Source organism: Lactuca sativa, chromosome 6 (assembly GCF_002870075.4).
Source record: "Lactuca sativa cultivar Salinas chromosome 6, Lsat_Salinas_v11, whole genome shotgun sequence".
NCBI classification, from domain to species: Eukaryota; Viridiplantae; Streptophyta; class Magnoliopsida; order Asterales; family Asteraceae; genus Lactuca; species Lactuca sativa.
In genome coordinates, this window is record NC_056628.2 from 165,783,605 (window position 1) to 165,805,016 (window position 21,412).

The 21,412-nt window shown below is 33.7% G+C and overlaps 1 protein-coding gene across 1 annotated transcript; it reads left to right on the forward strand.

Annotated features, from left to right (window-relative positions):
* Positions 1–10,828: 10,828 nt before the first annotated feature.
* Positions 10,829–12,561, forward strand: LOC111880926 (homeobox-leucine zipper protein HAT4). The gene is made up of 4 exons (XM_023877339.3): positions 10,829–11,151; positions 11,360–11,676; positions 11,767–11,846; positions 11,976–12,561. Exons 1-4 carry the CDS (start codon positions 10,974–10,976, stop codon positions 12,331–12,333), a joined length of 933 nt encoding a protein of 310 aa, XP_023733107.1. The 5' UTR covers positions 10,829–10,973; the 3' UTR covers positions 12,334–12,561.
* Positions 12,562–21,412: the final 8,851 nt, after the last annotated feature.

Here is a 21,412-nt window from a genome sequence, read left to right on the forward strand (position 1 = left end):
AACAAACCCGCGCTTGCTGGAATTACCTTATGGAATATGATATAAAAGGGTGATCGCAAGACGATAATATCATATAGTCTTAAAACCTAGATATATGGTTTGTTATTTGTTAATTGGTTGTACATTGATAATGCGAAAACGCATCAGTAACTCGGTGTTATAAAATGCATTGTTGTGTATAGTTGATTAATGAATAAGGAAATGCATATAAGTCGAAGTTTATCTGTTACTTTTATCCCAAGAGGGTAAAAGCGATATCTCGGCTGCTCGATGATTTGATTTGACTTATGTGTCGGGCCCGGTCAGAACTAAATTGATGTGTTCGATTAAGTTCTATGTCAAATGAATCGGAGATCGAGAAACCAAAATGCTAGACAAATTATTCCATAGAATTGTCAGCATGATATCTGATAGAGGACTGTAAGATCCCTTATCTAAAGGACAAGATTGATTAGATCAGAGTTTGACAGCGACTTTGAGAGCTACGATTGCAAATCGAATTGTACTTGTGCATATAGTTACTAGACTTATCCAAGTGGGAGACTGTTGGAATAGTGTCTAAGCCTGCAACTATATTAAGCAAGTATTTGACCCGATTGTGCATGGTCTTTTTGGGTTGCCTTCACCATAGCAACTTGACATGATGATTTATTATGAGAGAATAAATATTCTTAATATATTATGAGAATAATATAAGGAATAATAATATTGTTATTTGATTAATATAATTCATAAAATTAATTAGAATTAATTTGGTGACTTAAAGAGATTAATTAAATAAGAGGGTATAAACTGTCAATTGTTTGATAGTTACACTTTGGGCTGTAAATTCTTCATGGATAGGGTTGGACGATTTCTAGGGCTTAGGATAAGCCAAAAATCGTCCAAGGGCTTATCATGGAAAGGATTTGGATTGCTTTGGGTAAAGATTATCCAACTAGGGTTTAAGGGTGAAACCCTAGGAGCCTTACAAGTATAAATAAACCCTTGGGATAAGGGAAATCGGCACCTCTGAAAAAGCAAAGAAACCCTGGCCGATTTCTATTCCCTCTCCTCTTTCTCAAATCATCCTTTTGCTAGTTGGTGTTTGTAAGCCATTAGAGGAGTGACATTTGTGACTCTAAAGCTCCAAGAACAAGAAGATCAAACAAGTGTTTCAAGGTAAGCTTCTAACTCTGATTTTGTATTGTTCTTATGCTCTATTAGCCAATAGAAGTCTTGGATACAATGCATGTTTAATTAGAGAAACCTAGATCCAAGCATTAGGGTTTGTATGTGCATATAGGAATGTTCATATGGCCAAAACTCATCAGCGGTATCAGAGCCTAGATTGGTTTCTATTAAATTGATGCATGATTGTTGGTTTCTTGCTTGCAAAATTCGAATTTTGTGGTTATGTGTCATGAACTCGATGATTCCCATGGTGGACTCGACGAGTTGGCCTGACTCGACTAGTCCAGTTGGGAACTCGGCGAGTCCGAGTGTCAGGAATAGCCAAAATCAGGATTTTTTGATATTTATCTTATGGAAACTTGCCTTTATCATATTAGATCAACCCTAATTCGATTTTTTTGATATATATGACTATAATCTTGATCTAATTAAAGATATTTATCAATTAATAAAATATTTAATTTCCTTATGTGATAATTAAGTAATTATTTTGATCAACTCATCATCCTGTTCCTTAAACTGAACATCTCTATATTGATTAAAATCATTGTCTAACTCCAAGTCAGAATTATTCTCCAAACTAGGAGGACTCAACCCCTGTCCATTTTCTTGTACCCTGACAGTGAACTTATTATTTCTTTATCTCACCTCCATGCACTGATTGATAATTTGATCTTGCTTTGCTAAAATACACACTCGAACATAAGAGAGATCTGTTGCATCCCCGGAACATTCGAATAGAATTAGCACTTTGCCAAATTTACTAGCAACCGCCTCAAAGAAAACTTGATGCCAAAGATGAATCTGCATTCCACAAATCTTAATCCACATAATTCTATACATCTGAACAAAAGAATCATCACATACTTTTAGCCAAGAGAACCAAGATCTCCATCCTTCATCATGGTCCTTTAAAAAAATTTAATCAACACTTCTACCAAAGTCCAATAAGACATTCAAGCCTCCTAAATATTTCAACAAACAATTAACATGATCCAAAGAGTAAAAAATCTCAAAGAATTTTGAAATCAAATTTAAGTCTCTTGCTTCACCAATAATGAAACCTTCTAACCATGAATGTGGTCTAGGAGAGACACCGTCAGGAATATAGAGCAAGGAAAGCTTACTAGCCTAACAATCATTAAAATCCTCCTTAACACCCTTCACCTCCTTCATAGCCTTAGCATAGGATTTAAATATGCCCGTCTTCTTGACATCATTAGATATAGGAATAAAGGATCTCCTCTCAACATTGCATTCCACTTCGTTTTTCTTTCTTTTAAACTTAGAGACATTAACCTTAAGATACTGCCCCATAACAATAACTTCTAAAAAATTTCTCCATGAAAATCTCATTATGGATCATAATGAACCCAACAAAGCCAAACCTCAACCCAAGATGATCCCTCTTTTGAGAAACATAGACATCCAAGCTTTTGAAAAACCTTCCACATATACAAATCATTACACTCATCTGGAATATTGGAGATGAAAAAGCTAGTAGCAACATCTTCCACATCCTTCTCAACTACCTTGCTAACCCTCCCATGACGAAACCTTATCCTTCTCACGGTGCAACAACCACCCTCATCCAAAGTTCTGACGACTCTTCGACTCCCGATTTTATTTCTAAAACTTGGACTCCAATAATTCTAACTTCAATGGAAAACAAAATTGGATGACTTGTTTCACGTCCTGTTAACTCCCCCATACCTATTTTTAAAAACGGTTTCCTTCATTACCTATTTTCTGAAGAAAAAAAAGTGTGGCTATTACTAAAACTTAAAGATCATTGTAACTTCAGTTTTGCTTTAAGATTAATGTCCCATTTTTGAATGATTAGACGAAACAAATTTGATTGTTCATGAGCATTCGTAGCTATGTCCACTCCACAAGACAACTACGCCCCTTGGGGGTAGTGTTTAGGCACATATTCCTCCGCCACATCAGTCCCTTACGCCTGATATAGCCTCCATATCGGAAGGCCTAAAGGGAAATAGATTTTTCGTAGTTTTTTATTTTCATGACGAGAGCCCAAAACTCGATTTGCACTGAAATCAAAGCTTGGTTTATGTGGATATATCTTTATCAGAGGCTCTAACATGGATAAGGGTTCCAGTATAGCCATAACTATTATGTTAACAATATTATAAGAAAATGATGGTCAAAACCAATACATTGTCCAATATGATCTATTATGAAAGCTTAAAAGCAATAAACATAACCACAAAGTGGTTCAATTATTCACTTATGAGTCTACTTTGATTAATGTAGGGATGAATATACATGTAAATATAGAAGCCAAAGTATCCTCCATCTAGTGGTTTTACAAACATGGGAATGATTATGTTACATTGAGTGAGCCCGAGGTAATTTCACATCAAAATATGAGCTTTAGTGTTTGAGAAACCCTTTTAAAGTCGTAAAGTATGCCCTCAATTTCATGCTTACAAATTGTAAAAGTGAGACAAATAATCATTTAAATAGTTGCATACTAAGGGTACCATAGGGCTTTAGTCAACATGTGCTCGAAGTGCACTACCTTACCCTTATAGGTATTACAAACTACGCCTTGACAAGTGTGTATGATCTAATTCGTAGTCTGTTAAGCATATATTCATAAACACTTATAAGACTTCATATTGATCTTGGTAATCACTATATTTGTTCAATACTTACCCTAATTGTGAAACCTAATAGGTTCAACCAATTATTGCACTAGCACCAACCTATTAAGAGTTATAATTCGATGATGGCAGTAACACCAATTTATTATATGTATACATACGCTCCAACAATTATAATCATCGTGGTGATCTCTTATTTTTTTCAATTTAGTGTTATTACTGCATGTGAACAAATACGATGAATGGTTCAAAGTAGGACTACAAATACAAAGGTTATATAACAAATTCGAAAAAAATACATAAAATACAAAGTAAATTACAAATATAGTCTCTACGATTTACTCAAAATTGTAAGTTTAGTCTAATATTAAAATTGTCTTAATATCATACTTCAGTTTGCATTTAATTGCAGTATGGTGAATGTGTTTTAAATAAAATTGCAATTTTAGCCAAAACTTTGAAGTAGTTCTATATTGGTAAATGATCATATCCATGACAATATGCAAACTTAAGGATAACATTGAGACAATTTAAAAAGTTGAATAGGAATTTTGATTTTGGTTAGGGGTGTAAACGATTCGAGTTGAGCCGAGTACTGCCAAGCTCGAAGTTTGACTCACCTAAAATACTTGAGCTCGAAGCTTGAATCGAACTCACCTCGAGCCTAAACTTGAAGCTCAAACTCGACTCATGAAAAACTCGATACTATCGAGTTCGGCTCGCGAACTCGATTAAACTCCACTAAATTAAAAAAAAAAGTTAAAAGCATAAAAAATTTAAAACATTCCACATGCTTTTATATTGTTCGAAATAACAAAAAATTCAAATTAAATCATATAATTTCAATTTACCATCAACCATCTATTTCATTGCATTTTACATACATCCAAAACATCAAAAGAAACATTCTCAAAAGTGTTGAAATGCAACTTAAATCCTTACTCCATAACCGGTGCCTAAAAGCTAAAAGTATTCAAATATTTTGCTAATTTAAAAATAAATAAATGGTACAAATGTAATATTATAAATACTCAATTAAGCTCGTGAGCTTTATGAGCCGAGTATTTTACTACTTTAGCTCGACTCGATAAGGTACTTGAGTTGCTCGAGCTCGAGCTCGACTCGATTAAAGTCGATTCGATTTCGAGTATTTTCCGAGTCGGGCTCAAGTTTCTCGTGAGCTGTCTCGTCTCATTTACACCCCTAATTTTGGTAAACACATAGACCAAATATGTGATTTACTTTGAAATATATGTGTTGAGTTTTTATTCAAAAATTAGTTTCCAAAAACAAGATTTTAGCAACGAAACACTTGAGTAGTTTTGAAAAATTATAAACTAGTTATAACCAACCATGGATCTTCTTGCAGAGTTTTTAAAGATAACAAGCACCAAAGAAAAAGAAGAGTTTAACAACCTTTGTAGACTTTGGATTCTCTTAGAAAGGCTTGGAAGTTGATGAAGAATGTAGAAACTTTTGAGACACCAACAATGCTTCAACTTGACGTAAAGATGCTAGTCTTGTAAGTAAACTCTTAAGATTTGAACCAAACCCAAGTATGGTTCAATAAGAGAAAAAACCAAACAACAATTCTTTAAGAACTCAAAGAAAGAAAGGAAAGGAAGAGAGAGGAAGTGCTCTTGGCAATGCATGCAAGAATAGAGAGATTCAAATGCAAGCCTCGAGTATATTGTCTTAAAGTGAAGTCCTTAACCATTAGGTCTTTACCTTTTTAGACAACCATGTCCCTATGTCATGAACATGTCTTTTTTAGGGTGCATTATTTACATTAAACAAATGCAAAGACCATTCTTCCTATAATCAAAGCAACTTTCGACAATAGGTAGGAAAAAAAAGTATAAGTTTCAAATATTATAAAACAAGTTTATAAAATTTAAAATCCAACTTTTAGGTAAAAAACAAAATGGTTTATTTAGTCCAAAAAGTTGTACATTACTTATTAATTCATACTATATGAAATAATATATTAATTATATTGTAAAATAATTATTTCCATAAAATAAATATTTTCCCAATTTAGTATAAGAGTTTATGAGTATTTATTGACATCAGTTTCTAACAAATAATAGATTGTATCAAGTTGTTGTTGGTATGACCTTTAGGATTTTCACATGTCAAAATCCACTAAAATTTAGGTTTTTTAAGATTTTCACATGTCATCACATTTGGAAATCTAGGTGGCATACAAATTTTTTTAAAGACTTTTGCATGTCAACACATGCGAAAATCTAGGTGACCTGCGATTTTTGTTTTGTGATTTTTACAAGTCACCCATTGTGATTGGAAAACCAAGATGGTTATGAAGTTAGTATGCAGATGAATGTTATGAAGTTAGTATGTGCAAGTTATGAAGTTTTTTTTTTTTTTTTTTTTTTCATAATTTTCACCGAATAGTCATTTTGGAGCTGAACTTGTATAACTTCTCGATATACAAATTCGGAGTGTATTATTTCCATGGATATCCTTTTTTTTTCATAAAGAATACAATGAAAAAAAAATCAGTTCTAACATATATTATATGAAAGAGTTATAGAAGTTCAGTTGATTTTTTTTTATATACATATTTTCATCTAGTAGCCTGCTTTGAAAAGAAAAGGTGTTATTTTATTTGGAGTATAATATGCTCATGGATAGTTGTTACAGATGAATTTTTTTTAGTTTAAACGGAGTTTGTATGAAAAAGTTATGAATGTTTGAAGTTAACAAAAACAAAATTTTTGTAGGAACCACCTGCGAAAATGAGGACTATTTTTTGACAAGTTTTTACAATCTTTTAGAAAAATCTTGGTGTGATCAACTATTATGGTTAAACATATCCACATAAAGTTATGAGTGATTATACAACTAATATTCTAATAAGGAGAATGGTTGATGTACCTACATTGGATCCAATTTGGTCAATTAAGGTGGTTGGGATATGACTGTTACAACCGAATTAAAACATTTACATATGTTTTAATAGTCGAACCTTACACGTGCTTCTGTTGTCAATATGTATTAAAGGTTTTACTATCAACTGATAAATGTATGTAATTTTGTCTGAGAAGATATGACATTTACACCACTACGGTGTCAAAATTTTAACATAATTTAACTATATTCTTTCTCAAAATATTCTACAATCATAAGAAATTTTTATTAATTTGTGCACGTATTATATTAACTTTAAAAAAAATATTAATTATTGTGTATGGAAAAAGAAAATTATATACGAATCATTTGAAGACCATTAAAATACCACGTTACCACGTGATTCTACACATCCCGTTATGTTTTCCTTTTGGAGTTTTGGTTGAGGGATGAATAGTTGAACAAGAACCTTCTCTATGAATAAAAATAAAATTACTTTTATAAAAATAAGAAATTAATTAAATTAATCTGTTATAAGTCGTATAATATGCATCAAATTTAATTGAAACATATCATAATCCAGTAAAAAACCTTACATATACTAGCTATTGAACCTTCAACACGTTGCAATTGACTGGTAATTTAGTAATCCCATTTAATGTCCTCTCAAGATATATAGAGACCTTAAATTGCACATATATTTTCTTTGTACTCTGGTCAAACCTCTTTCTTGTACGGCAGGAAGTAATATCAATCAAAGGAAATGAAAAATGAACATGGTCATGATCAATAAATTAAATACGCTCTCTATATTCTAAAGTTGGATTACCATATCACTATTCAATTTGAAATGGTTGTATTTTAGGGATAATAACTTCAAAGATAATATATTTTTTTTTTCATATTTACCCTTTAACCTTGTTAAATTATACACATTCAGTCCTTATGACCGGTTACATTAGATTAGTCGGGATTTAATATGGTAATATAGTTATCATTTTATACACATTTAATCCTTATTATTTTTGTACAAATTTAGTCATTAATATTTTGGTTTCAAAATACGTCATTTTTGTTTTTGTACTCATTCAATACTTATAAATGATTTCTTTAAGTTTTTCTCACGACATCTTACGTGAGACAATCATTGATGAGGTGTTTATAACTGTTGATGTTGATGTTTATGTCCATCACGATCTGAACTGCTTGATTGCATAGGTCTTCTGGTTTGGCTTAGGTCTTCTGTTTTGATCATCGTAACTTCTTCATACAATATCAGATTTTAACGATTTATATGTACATGATCGTTTTTTGAGTATGCTACAACTTTCGTTAAAATTACTCCCGTTACAATGTAATATATTTTTACTTACGATTTTATATAAAAACATCCATATATGCATTCATACAAAAGCGTATGGATATAAAGATCGTTAGTAAAATATATTACTTTTTAACGGGACTAATCTAAACGAAAGTTGTAGTAGACTAAAATACAAACGCATGGTTATAAAGATCGTTAAAATCTGAGATCGTATGAAGAAGTTATGACGTTCAGAACACATGACTTAAACAACCAAGTAGTTGAGATCACAATGGACATAAACATCAAAATCCCCATACACCTCATTAATGATTGTACCACGTAAGATGTCATGAGAAAAACCTTAAGAAATCATTTATAAGTACTAAATTAGTACAAAAACAAAAATGACTTATTTTGAAAAAAAATATATATTAATTACTAAATGTGTACAAAAATATTATGGATTAAATGTGTCCAAAGTGAAAAATATATTACCCTTTTAAGTCATTTTTACCGGGTAACCTAGAGTAGCCGGTTGTAAGGACTGAATGTGTACAGTTTAACAAGTTGAAGGGGTAAATGTGGACAAAAAAAACTCAATGACCAAATATGTAAAAATCGAAAAATATATTATCCTTCTAAGTCATTATCCCTTGTATTTTATCTTCCAAGCCTTTATCGTTAAGGCGAAAGGGTGTCACAAATTGCTTACCGGCGATAATTTTATGTGGCATATTAACCGGTGGTAAACACCTTGCCGGAATCCATTTTTCACCGCTAGTATAATACCGGCCGCACCTTTCCACCGATGGTAAATTAAAAATTCTAACTATTGATTGGTCAATGGAAATTTAAGTTGTATTTTTTTTTCGAAGGTAAGTTTTTCTATCAAACCGCATTCATTTGCAAATTGTAGCAAAAATGATAAAATCTTACATAACGTCTATGTGTTATGTTTTTACCATTGACAAAACAACTACCACATCTTTTAGCTCAAAGAAGTATAAAATTTGTACCTCTCTAGTTAATGTTCGTTTGGATTTTGAGATCTGTAGAATTGACCGACGCTGGGAGGTGAACATTAAGGGGAATGAGCAAAAGAAATAAGGGGGTTAAAATCTAGAGTATTATAATAATACAAAATTTAAAGTAGGAGCGTAATAGTAATTTTAAATTAATTTGAAAAAGAAATAAAATCATAAGATCATCCGTATAAAAAATAAAACCATAAGGACCAAAAACAAAAATATTATTCTAAAGTAGTCTTCAACTAACTAGTTTTGACAAATCACAAAGATCAGCAGAAGTCTGTCTAGAAAAACAAGAGGTGTGTTAAATTTATACAACCCAATTCATACGTATCAAAGCAAAAGTAGAGTTGAAAAGATTTTTATAGCAAAAAATAATATTTTTGAAACATAAGATTTGAGAAAAAGGAAATTAGGGCCTTGGTAAGCAAAGTAAAAGGTTAAAAAGGGGGTGGGATATGGTGCGGGTAGGGTCCACAGCAGGTGGAATGGATATTGATCTGTCTGGTTGGATCCAATCATAAAAATCATCAATCCACTCATGATGACACAATGGATGGATTTGATGAGGCTATAACATTTTGGTCCCACACCGATGTCCCTTACCCTGTGGATGTGAATGCTCATGGCCGGGGTACTCTCCTCTCCTCTCCTCCTTTCCATTTATTATTCAATTAAATAATTAAACTTATTTATTTTTAAACCAATATTCTTGTAATTTAAAATAATTCTTTCATTTGACATTTTCTCTTAACTTTTCTTGGTAGAGTGGTACCATTCATGCCTTAAAACCAAATAATATTTTTAAATTATTTTTAAGATATTACTTTTATTTTCAAATGTTGCTTACGTTCATTATTATTAATCATTTACATACATTTATTTAGTTTACAAGTTTCATCTTGATTATATAAAAGAATGTGATATGTATCTAACAGGTAATGAAACGATATTAGTAAACAATCTATTAAGTCCGGTGTAATTGTGTCTAATAATATGAGTTTAATTGTTAATGTGTAAAATTTGTACTAAGTTACGTTTTTCAAACACTAACATATATCTAAAATATTGTTAATGGACATGGATTGTGTCCAAATAGTACACTTTGTTATTTTCATTATATCTGTTATGTTTTTATAATATTATATATTTTACTGAAAATATTAGTTTGCAACAAAGTTAAAATATATCTGAATACTTAATGTCTAACTTATTAAATACAAGACATTGAAGAGGCATAAAACATTAAATTATAAGAATGACATAACATAAAGACAATTAATTTTACCCATATTAAAATTTAATACGACTTCATACAATTTAAGAGAAATCAAACAGGTTTTTATTTTTTTCTCTTATCATTTTCCTACATATTTTAAATTATGACATTTAATAAAATTAATAAAATTTTATTATACTTTGTATCTTTGAGGATAGGTAAGAATAATAAGTACAAGTGTATTTTATTTCTCTTAATTTAATTATTTTCTTAAAAAAAAAAAAGAAAAACTAATTATCATTTTTATATTTAGTGATAGTATTTAACAAACTGTGTTGTAAAAAAAGAATAATTAAAAGCTGTATAAATTTTAAGAAAGAGATAAAATAATGATATTTTATAGAAGAGTCAACGGTCAAACAATAAAAAGCATTTTGTTGCATGCACATATGGTCATAAAAAGTCATTGTCTCCTACACAGCAAAAAGACAGATAGCTCTTTCTCTCTCTTTCTCTTTCTTTCCTCAGCTCGGCTTAAAACGGCTTCATCAAGCCGCCATATCCTTCTGTCTTCTTTCTATATAACCCCATTCATCACCCTCTCCCTGAATTATTGTCAAACCCCTTTCAATCTCTCTTCAATCTCCATATCCTAGATTCAAATAGAGTGATTAAAGTTCTTATCATCAAGTTTCAGCTGAATATACATACATAGAATCAGAAGAAGGAAAATATATTTGTACTGTGAAATGATGGTTGAGAAGGAAGATTTGGGTTTGAGTCTCAGCTTGAACTTCCCGGCAACCATGGAGGGGAATCCGTCGTCACTTCAGTTGAATCTGATGCCTTCGTTTGTTTCTTCGTCTTCGTCGTTCAATCATCTTCACAGAACGCCTAATTGGTCCGATTCGTGTCCGTCTTCATCAGGTATTTACGTGCATACAGTTATCTCGTTTTGAAATGTAAAGAATTAAGAGAGCGATTTTGTAATTCACTGTTAGGTGAATAGATCTAGAATCATTTTTAACCGATCGGTTGTTTTGGTAAACCATTCGATTACATCGGCTATGATCGATTAATTGTGCGCGAATCGTTAGATCTGAAAACAAATTCTGAACAGAACTGTTACATGCAGATCGGAACATCGCTGATGCATTTAAAGTGGAGACGAGGTCGTTCCTGAAGGGGATCGATGTGAACAGGATACCGCCGACGGCGGCTGAGGTGGAGGAGGAGGCCGGTGTCTCCTCCCCAAATAGCACCATCTCGAGCATCAGCGGGAAGAGAAGCGAGAGAGATCTTCCTGTCAATGAACAGGACGGCGAGAGAGCTTCTTCTCGAGGCATGAGCGACGATGAAGACGGCGATAACTCCCGGAAGAAGCTCCGGCTATCAAAAGACCAATCGGCGATACTCGAAGAGAGCTTCAAGGAACACAACACTCTCAACCCTGTAAGTACGCTTTTAAAGCTTGTACGTTACAAGTGTGCTTTAATGGCATAATCGTAAATAACTCATAATTTTCTGGTTTGTTTACAACAGAAGCAAAAGCTTGCTCTGGCGAAAAGACTCGGGTTGAGACCTCGTCAGGTGGAAGTTTGGTTTCAGAACCGAAGGGCAAGGTTAGTAATTTTCTCATTCTCAAAAGGGTATTATCGGTATTTTCATTCGGGATTTCATCATTTCATGTGAAATCTTTGTTTTGCTCTTGAAGATGACTTGAATTAACGGAAGTTTTTTCTTTTTTACAGGACTAAATTGAAGCAAACGGAGGTCGATTGTGAGTTTTTGAAAAGATGTTGTGAAAATTTAACAGAAGAAAACAGAAGATTACAAAAGGAATTACAAGAATTACGAGCGTTAAAACTTTCCCCACAATTCTACATGCAAATGGCGCCTCCGACCACCCTAACCATGTGTCCGTCGTGTGAGCGGGTGGCGGCACCACCATCTTCCGCCGTGGAAAAACCGGCTGACCACCAACACAACCGAAACCATCTCACTGGTTTGAACCAAAACCACCACCGGTCATTACCGTTCAACCCCTGGTCAACGCCGGCCACCCAGGTCGTTCATCGTCAAATGAGTGCCCTTCATCCTCGATCATGACGAGGGTAATCTGGTCATTTTGGGTTTTGAATGTATTTGGGTTTTATCTTACTTCTAGAGGGGTAGTTTTGTAATTTTGATATTTAGTTTTCTAGTATTTAAATATCTTCTTCCCAAATTTTCAAGAGGTGAAAAAGACAAAAAGACTCATTGTTTGATTGGATGGAAGAGACATGTTATTAGGGTTGTAAATTCCCCTCACTAATTAATTAATTTATTTTATATTAATTAATTCTTGATTTATGATATTTTTATAGGACTTTCGAATTTTATTAATATGTTTATCTTAAAGACCAAGTAAAATAATAATAATAATACTAATGATTTATGGCAGTGATGATTTTGATTAATATTATCTGTTGTAACTTCATGTAAAAACCTTTTAAAATAAATGATATGCCTCAAATCATGTAAAGATATATGTTAATTAAAATATTTGTCATTAATGATTGATACAGAAAATATTCATTATACTGTTGTTTTGTTTTAAAATGAATATAACGTTTATTATTTAAATAATACTTATTGCATCTATCAGAAATAAAATAAAAATTAAATTAAATTATATTAGATTTAGTATTTCTAACGATGAATATTAATTTTATTTAATAGGAATAGGAAAATCGTTATTTACTTATTTTAAGGCAAACAAAAAGTAAAAGGGAGTTGTAAGTTGGTTGTTAACTTTATTACAAAGTATAATGTTGGGGTTAGGCATTTTGGCAATATTGTTGGTTAATGGTTGTAGCTTTACAAAACAATTATTGATTGTTGATTTGATAAGACTTTATTGACTTTAAGATTCATTTTTACAATCAAAATGGCATATTGTGATGTTATCCTCTTTATCCATTTAAATTTCTTTTGACACCACCATCTAAAAATAAATATATTAATGTGTATGATAAATGTTTTTAAGTTAATTTTTATTTCATAGTAACATATTTTAAATTAAGGTTTACATTTATATATACCTAGAATACACGAATGGTCCTTAGGGTTTGGGTAGTTTGCACGTTTGATCTCCAATTTCTTTTTAACTTGAAAGGTTTCTATGGTTTGATTTTGTTACGTCTTTGGTTCCTAGCAGACCTGAAATGATTATTATACTCTTTTCAATATTAATTGAAAAGGAATATTTAGGGTTAATGTTTTTGTAGGCCTACGTATCTTTACAGAGAAGTTCTAATCGAACTCTTCTAAGATATTGATAAAAAAGCATTCGGCACCCTTTCATTTACATTTAATCTTTGTTCTTATTGTTTGATTCAACTAAACTGTTTTGAATCTATCGATCATTATTTTATTGTTTCAACAATTGGTATCAGAGCAGGAGATTGTGTAATACATATGCATATATTCTGTCGAGCTTACTAGGGTTTTGAGTTTTTATCAGATCTGTTCTAGCTGTTCCATCGTTTTCATCGATTGTAGACGTTATATTTGGGTCATTATTTTACCCTAAACTCGATTAGTATCTTACACATCTGATTCTTTACAGTTTTGATTATCTTGTTAAAGATGAATCCAGAAGATCCACATACTCTTTCTTTCAATCTTTCCAGCAACATTGGATCGACTACCAGGATTCCAATCTTTTTCCCTCAAGACTATGAAGTTTGGGCTATACACTTTGAAGAATATGTTCTTGCTCTTGAAGAACATGGAACCCTTATATGGGAGGCTATCACAACGCAAACTTTCTCTTACACGGCTAGAAGGAAGGTTGTTAAAACCCAAACGGATTACAACCTTATTCTGATCAATCATAAAGATACTCCTAATGATGAAAAAGATAAGCTTTTATGCAATGTCAAGGCAGTGAGAATCATCAGGTTCGCTCTTCCTCCAGACACTTTTCGTATGGTAAGTGCATGTGACACAACCAAGGAAATATGGGATAGGTTGAAGGAACTTTACTCAAGCGATGTAGATCTACAACACTCTGTACAAACCTTGCTTTTGTCAGAGTTTGGTGTTTTTGTTCAGAAGCCTGAAGAGAAACTTGATCAGACTTTTAATCGCTTCAATCATCTACTGAGCAGGTTGCTTAAGCACAATCTTAAGCGTGAAAAGATTGAGCACAAAGTTACGTTTATTAATGGTTTAAGGTCTGAATGGAAAGCGGTTGTATCAAGTGTGAAAGCTCATGAACAGTTCAAGAACTATTCTTTGGCACAACTAGTGGGTATTCTTAGATCTCATGAATACTAAGTGATGAAGGACGCAAAAGTTATGTCTAGCATGGGATTGTTGGCCCTAGTTGTGAAGGGCAAAAAGGTTTCAAAAGAAGATTTAGAATCTGACCTCTCATATTTAACTTACCAAGGAAGAACAGGCACTGATGGTTTCTAATCCCAAAAGGTTCATCAAAAGGAACTTTGGACGATTCAAAAATAGAAACAGGTCAGGAAACTTTAATTCGGAGAAATCAAGGGATGAAGGCTTCGGAAGCTCCCAAAAGGATGAAGAAAAGCTAGAGAAAAAGTTGCTTGGTGATTCGGGTTACGATTGTAACTACTGCCATGGTAAAAACCATTTTGGCAAAGAATGCATGCTGAGAAGGTTGAATGAGAAGAAGGAAGAAGAGAAGAATGAAGCGTACTATCTTCAAAAGATAAAAGAACTGAGGAAGAGAAAGAATGCTGAGAATGCAAAACCTGCCTTGATCGTGCATGAGGATGGGGATGAGTTTGAACGAGTTTAGGTATGGTCAACTGACTCGGAATATGAAGAGGTCTGAAAGCCGATGCATGGTGAATGCTTTGTTGTGAAGGATGTTGTGCATGAGTATGCTGGGAAATGTCTTATGGTGCAAATCTGAGTCTCGGAGCAAAAGGAATTTGCAACTGATGCAGATCGTCCTACTGAAAGTTGTTTCATAGCGAGGACTGTCAGAACAGGTGAAGGAGTGCGAAAATATCATCAACAAGGTACACTCCATACTTCAATCTCTTAATATTCCTGCTACACGCTATGAATCTGAATGAGATAATTTGAATTATACTTTTTGTAGTTTTAGTGATAGTTTAAAGAGAACTCGTCTAAACAATTCTAACCTAACTGATCAAATCAGTAGGATAACAAGTAAAAGTGAAGAGAGACGTATGTGGATAGAGAAGCTGGAGATTGAGTTGACTAGGTCTAGCGATGATGTCATTTATTTGAAACGAGACAATTTAGCGCTTTTAAAACAACGAAATATTTTTTGTCTAACTGCGTAGGGGTTATATTTTAACATTACTCCACTGCATCTTGATTGTGAAATAGGCAAAAAGATTCACAAAATGATTTTACCCTTTCTCGAATTAAAAAATGATGAAATCGATGAAGAGTGCTATAAATACGAATCCATAGTATCTTCCGAAGAGGTTTCAGACGCATATCGAGTTGGTCTTGACAAAATTGAAGCCTACATATAATCCAAAGGCCATAAGAACATGTTAAAACAAGTTCTGGATGAAAAAGATAGAGATAAAATTAAATATGATACTATACAAAAATTTGACTCGTTGTGCATGAAATTGAGTTCAGAAAACACTTTTGATGCTAATAATGTTTCTGAATTTGATGAGAACGACATGAGTGAAATTTCTGTAGATGATGAGATTGATTGTTCGGCTTTTTTTCAAAATGAATCTGAACCTAAGAATAAGTTAATTTCTGAAAACTCTATTGAAAATGTTCGTACTATAGAAAAAAAAAGTTTAGGTGTTTTAAAAGAAAAGGCTGCCATTTTTACGAAAGTCAAAACAGTTCCGAACCAAGTGTTTGTAGCAACTGGACTGGACACAAAAGATACTCCAAAACTAACAACCATTGTTAATAATGATAATGCTATTGGTTGTCCCAAATTTTTCTGGGATGGTCCTATAGACAATACAGATGAGACAAGAGGTCTATCTGAATTCACCTCTTGGAAGATGAAGGTCATATATGTTTCAAATCCCATCAATTCTGTCAATCCCTATAGCAATCAAGCAAGTCCCAGTGGCACAAAATATGTCACATGCGAAACCTCTTCCATACCGTATTGTCCTAAGATCCGAAAGGAAAATCCTAGATCTAAGGTTCATTTGTCTGCTGAAGAAATGATTGCAAAGAAAAGGCAACTAAACAATAGATACAAGAAAAATCAACAAGCTAGGAAACAATTCTAGAAAAGTCATTATTCTAATTACAATATTGTTCATTCAGTAAGATCTACGGTTCGCAATGTGAAATTTACTCCTATTCAGAGTTCGAAACCAAATTCTGTTTTGAAATAGGTTGCAAAATCTATGGTTACAAAAACTATTGCGAAACCAGAAAATAATGCAAAATCTCAAGTTTCGAAACCATTTGATAAGGCTAAACCAAAATTTTCTCATAAATCCAATTTTTCAAAAACTACCAATGCATCAAAAGATGTTAAAGGCAAATGCAAACTAGTTTCAAAACCCAAAATCTCTTCCAAGGATTCCAAAGCTCAGTTGAAAAAGGATGAAAAGAAAATAGCTAAACGATTGTCAAGCAACAAATAGCTTCAAGACAAACAAAAATTTCTTTTAAAAGAAATCCTAATGATGAAAGGATTATTGTTTTCAAAATCATGAAAGGAGAGAATTCTACGTTAATAAAGAGATCTTATTTAGTAGATGAATCTATAACATTTCCTGTTCTTAAGAAAACCTCACAAGGACCTAAACAAATTTGGGTTCCTAAATCTCTCTGAATATGGAGGTGATACGTGACAAACAGTACGACTTAGAATGGTACATCGACAGTAGCTGTTCACGTCACATGACAGGGAGGAGGGAAGAGCTCAGGAATTTTGAACATTGAAGGATGGTGGCAAAGTGAAGTATGGAAATAATGCCACATGAGAGATCAAAGTGTACGACATGATCACGAATGACGAATTCATTATTCGGAAGGTAGCTTCTATAGAAGGCATGCAACATAACCTAATAAGCGTTTCTCAATTTGTTGTAGGTACAGGGCTGAAGGTTTCATTTCATGAGGAAGGATCTGAAATAATAGAGAAGAAAACAAAGGCGGTGATATTAAATTCCAAAAGAAAGGGAGAGATGTTTCATTTGAACATTAAACCAATAGTCAGGAAGCTAGTCATTTTCCTTCTTACGAAAGCATCTTCGGATGATAGTTGGCTTTGGCATCGAAGGATCTCACATTTAAATTTCAAGGACATCAACAAACTCGTACTTGGCAACCTTGTGCGAGGACTTCCTCTTCTGAAGTATGACAAGGAACATCTGTGTACAACTTATGAACTAGGAAAGCAAATTCAAAAGAGTCACTCCATAATTATCAATACCAAAATTATTGAGTCACTTGAACTCTTACACATTGATCTTTGTGGCCCATCTACCCTTGAGAGTATTGGTGGTAACAAGTATATTTTGGTTATTGTAGATGATTTTTCTCGATTTACTTGGTTATATTTTCTTAAACAGAAATCAGATGCTACCTCGAGGCTAAAGGATTTTATCAAGCTAATTGAACTTCAATTGCGAAATCCAGTTCGGAACGTTCGTAGTGATAACGGTTCTAAATTCATAAACCAAGTGTTTGAAGAATTCTTGACTGAAAAGGGTGTTACTCACAACTTCTCTGCTCCTTACCCTCCTCAACAGAATGGAGTTGCTGAAAGAAGAAACCGATCTCTTTGCAAAGCTTCAAGGACCATGCTTTCATTTGCAAACTTACCACTATATTTCTGGGCTGATGCGATCGGAACCGCCTGCTTTACTCAGAATCGCTCCTTGATTAACAAAAGATTCTCAATCAACCTTACGATATTCTTAATAAACGAAAAACTAACATTAAATTCTTTCATGTTTTGGTTCCAGGTGTTTCATTTTCAAATCCAAAGAGCAAAGGAACAAATTTGACGTGAAAGCAGATGAAGGAATCTTCTTAGGGTACTCTCTTACTTTAAAGGCATATAAGGTTCTGAACAAGAAATCCAAAAGAACTGAAGAACCCTACTATGTCACTTTTAATGGCAATTATCTTAAGAAGTATCAGAAGTCCAACAGTCCATCCGAAGAGATTTTTCCATCCACACCATCTCAAACGACTCCTCTGATGAACTTGTATGTGGAATTCATGAATTTGTTTGATGAGCCCGAGAAATCCATCTGCTCTGAATCAAATGCTAAGGATAATCAAGAGGATGATTTATAAAAGATCATCGACGATGATACAAAAGATATCGAATCCGAACCACAAATTCCGAAGGATACAGAAGCGAACACTGATATTCTGAAGACGTATTAATTTCCACCCCAAACACAACCTACTTCTACTACATTCCAGGGGGAGGGTTCCACTTCAACCTCCACAATTGATACATCTGTTGAGGGGGAGAATTTAAACCCTGAATTCAGTATTGATATTCCGATCCAGGGGGAGAATCCAATTCCGAACGTGGAGTCGAATGCAAATTCCCTAGGGGAGAACGACAATGAGAATAACGACTCCGGCGACGTTCAATCAGAATTCGAAGATGTTAATGCCGAATTAGACCCAACTTATGATCCAAACTACCCACCATTAATAAAATTAACCAAAGATCATCCCAAAGCTCAAATCATCGGAGCTCCATCTTCAGGAGTTCTCACGAGAGCTCAGCAAAAAGCAAATCAAACTGCATTACTTTCTAAGATGGAATTTTGCATGTTTAATTCGTTTATCTCCAAAATTGAGCCCAAGACTATCAAATTTGTTCATTATCTCTCTAATTGGGTGCAAGCTATGCAAGAAGAGCTTAATGAATTCGAGCAAAACAAAGTTTGGAGACTGATTCCAACTCCAAAGGATGCTTCTGTGGTCGGTGTAAAATGGGTGTTTCAGAACAAGCTTGACAAGGAAGGGAATGTTATCTAGAATAAAGCTAGGTTGGTTGTGAAAGGATACTTCCAGGAAGAAGGAATAGACTATGAAGAGACATTCGCACCGGTTACAAGGCTTGAATCTATTCACATTTTCCTTGCCTATGCAGCTCATAAGAATTTTGAAGTCTATCAGACGGATGTCAAATGTGATTTTCTGAATGGTGAGTTAGAGGAAACGGTCTACGTAGAGCAACCACCAGGTTTCGTGAATGAGAAATATCCAAACCATTGCTACATTTTGGATAAGGTTGGGTATGGTTTAAAAGAAGCTCCTCGAGCATGGTATGAATCTCTTACCCGATTCTTAAAACAATCAAAGTTTAAACAAGGCTTGGTCAACCCAACCTTTTTTCGTAAGAAAGATGGTGACCATATGATGATTATCCAAATCTATTTTGATGATATCGTTTTCGGATCAACCAATCCTAGATTGACTGCTGAATTCCGAAAGTTGACAGAGACTAAATTTGAGATGAGCTCAATGGGTCCTATTAATTTTTTCCTTGGTTTAAATATTAGACAGAGTTTGGAGGGGATTTTTATCAACCAGGAAGCCTACACCAAGTCGTTACTTGCAAAATTCAGAATGATAGGGGATTCACGAGTCAAGGTACCGACGGTATTCAGAATGAGGCTAACACCGCCCTTGGAGCAACCTGCAGCGGATATTACTCTCTATAGACAGATGATTGGATCATTAATGTATCTAACATCCAGTCGACCAGACATAATGTTTGATGTTTGTTATTGTGCTATGTTTTAGGCGAATCCTCGTGAACCACACATGACTGTTGTGAAGAATATTGGGTTAATGAACTAGAAAGGTAATGAACTTTGGTCTTTGTTCACATTAAGGTAACCATGTTTTTTTTCATATACATTTGACCGTTGAACTTCTTTGAGCTATTCAAAATAAGGTAATATGACTGGTAATTAGCGGTAACATTACTCTATTATGAACATGTCAAATAAGTTTACTAGTCAAATGTGTACGAAAAAAACATGGTTACCTAAATATGGACAAAAACCAAAGGTCCTTGCCTATTTTGGTAATATTAGGTTCTTTATGTTAATTGCATGTAGTCATAAGATCCATTCATATGACATGAAATTGGGTTTGTCTGGTCTTTATGTATGAGGAAATGATCAAGTCTTGGGCTAACCCAGTTTAGGCCCAGCTAGTTATGGGTTTGGTTGTATACGCTTAACGAGCTAGGTTGTATGTGCTTTAAAGACCTAACAACAAAACTTAGCCCATGACTAGTCGGGACTGAATTGGGTGAGACCAAGCCTAACCTAATTGCTCATTGACTGTCGGAGCATGATCCCAGGGCACAGTCCCTGAGACGGTTCTTGACCAATATTACCAAAATAGGTAAGAAACTTTGGTTTTTGTCCCTATTTAGGTAATCATGTTTTTTTCGTAGACATTTGACCAATAAACTTGTGTGACCTGTGCATAATAGTGTAATATTACCACAATTAACAGTCATATTACCCTATTTTAAACAAGTCAAACAAGTTCAATGTTCAAATGTGAACGAAAAAAACATGGTTACCTAAATATGGACAAAGACCAAAGTTTGTTACCTTTCTAGGTCATTAACTCAAGAATATTCTGAGATATCTCAAAAGATCATCTTCTCTCAGAATATGGTATCCGTCAAACTCCAGATTCTTTGTGCAAGCATTTTCGGATGCCGATCTAGGCGGATGCGGTCTCGATCATAAAAGCACTTCTGGGGGATGTCAGTTTCTTGATGGCAAACTAGTAAGTTGGCAATCAAAGAAACAGACTTGTGTGTCCCTATCAACTGTAGAAGTTGAATACATCGTAGTAGCATCATGCACTTCGCAAGTCGTCTGGATACAAAGCCAACTTCGAGACTATGACATCAACATGAAGAGGATTCCACTCTATTGTGATCCAGAAAGTGTTATTCGGATTTTTCACAACCCAATGCAACATTCCAAGACGAAACATATAGCACTGAGGTATCATTTTATAAAGGATCATGTAGAAGATGGGAACGTTGAAGTACATTTTGTAAGATCCTCTGATCAACTTGCTGATATCTTCACGAAAGCCTTACCTGAAACAACCTTCAATTAAATTCTACAACGCTTAGGATTGTTAGAAGCATAATCTGTTTCAAAACCATCTTCGTAATCAGAATGCA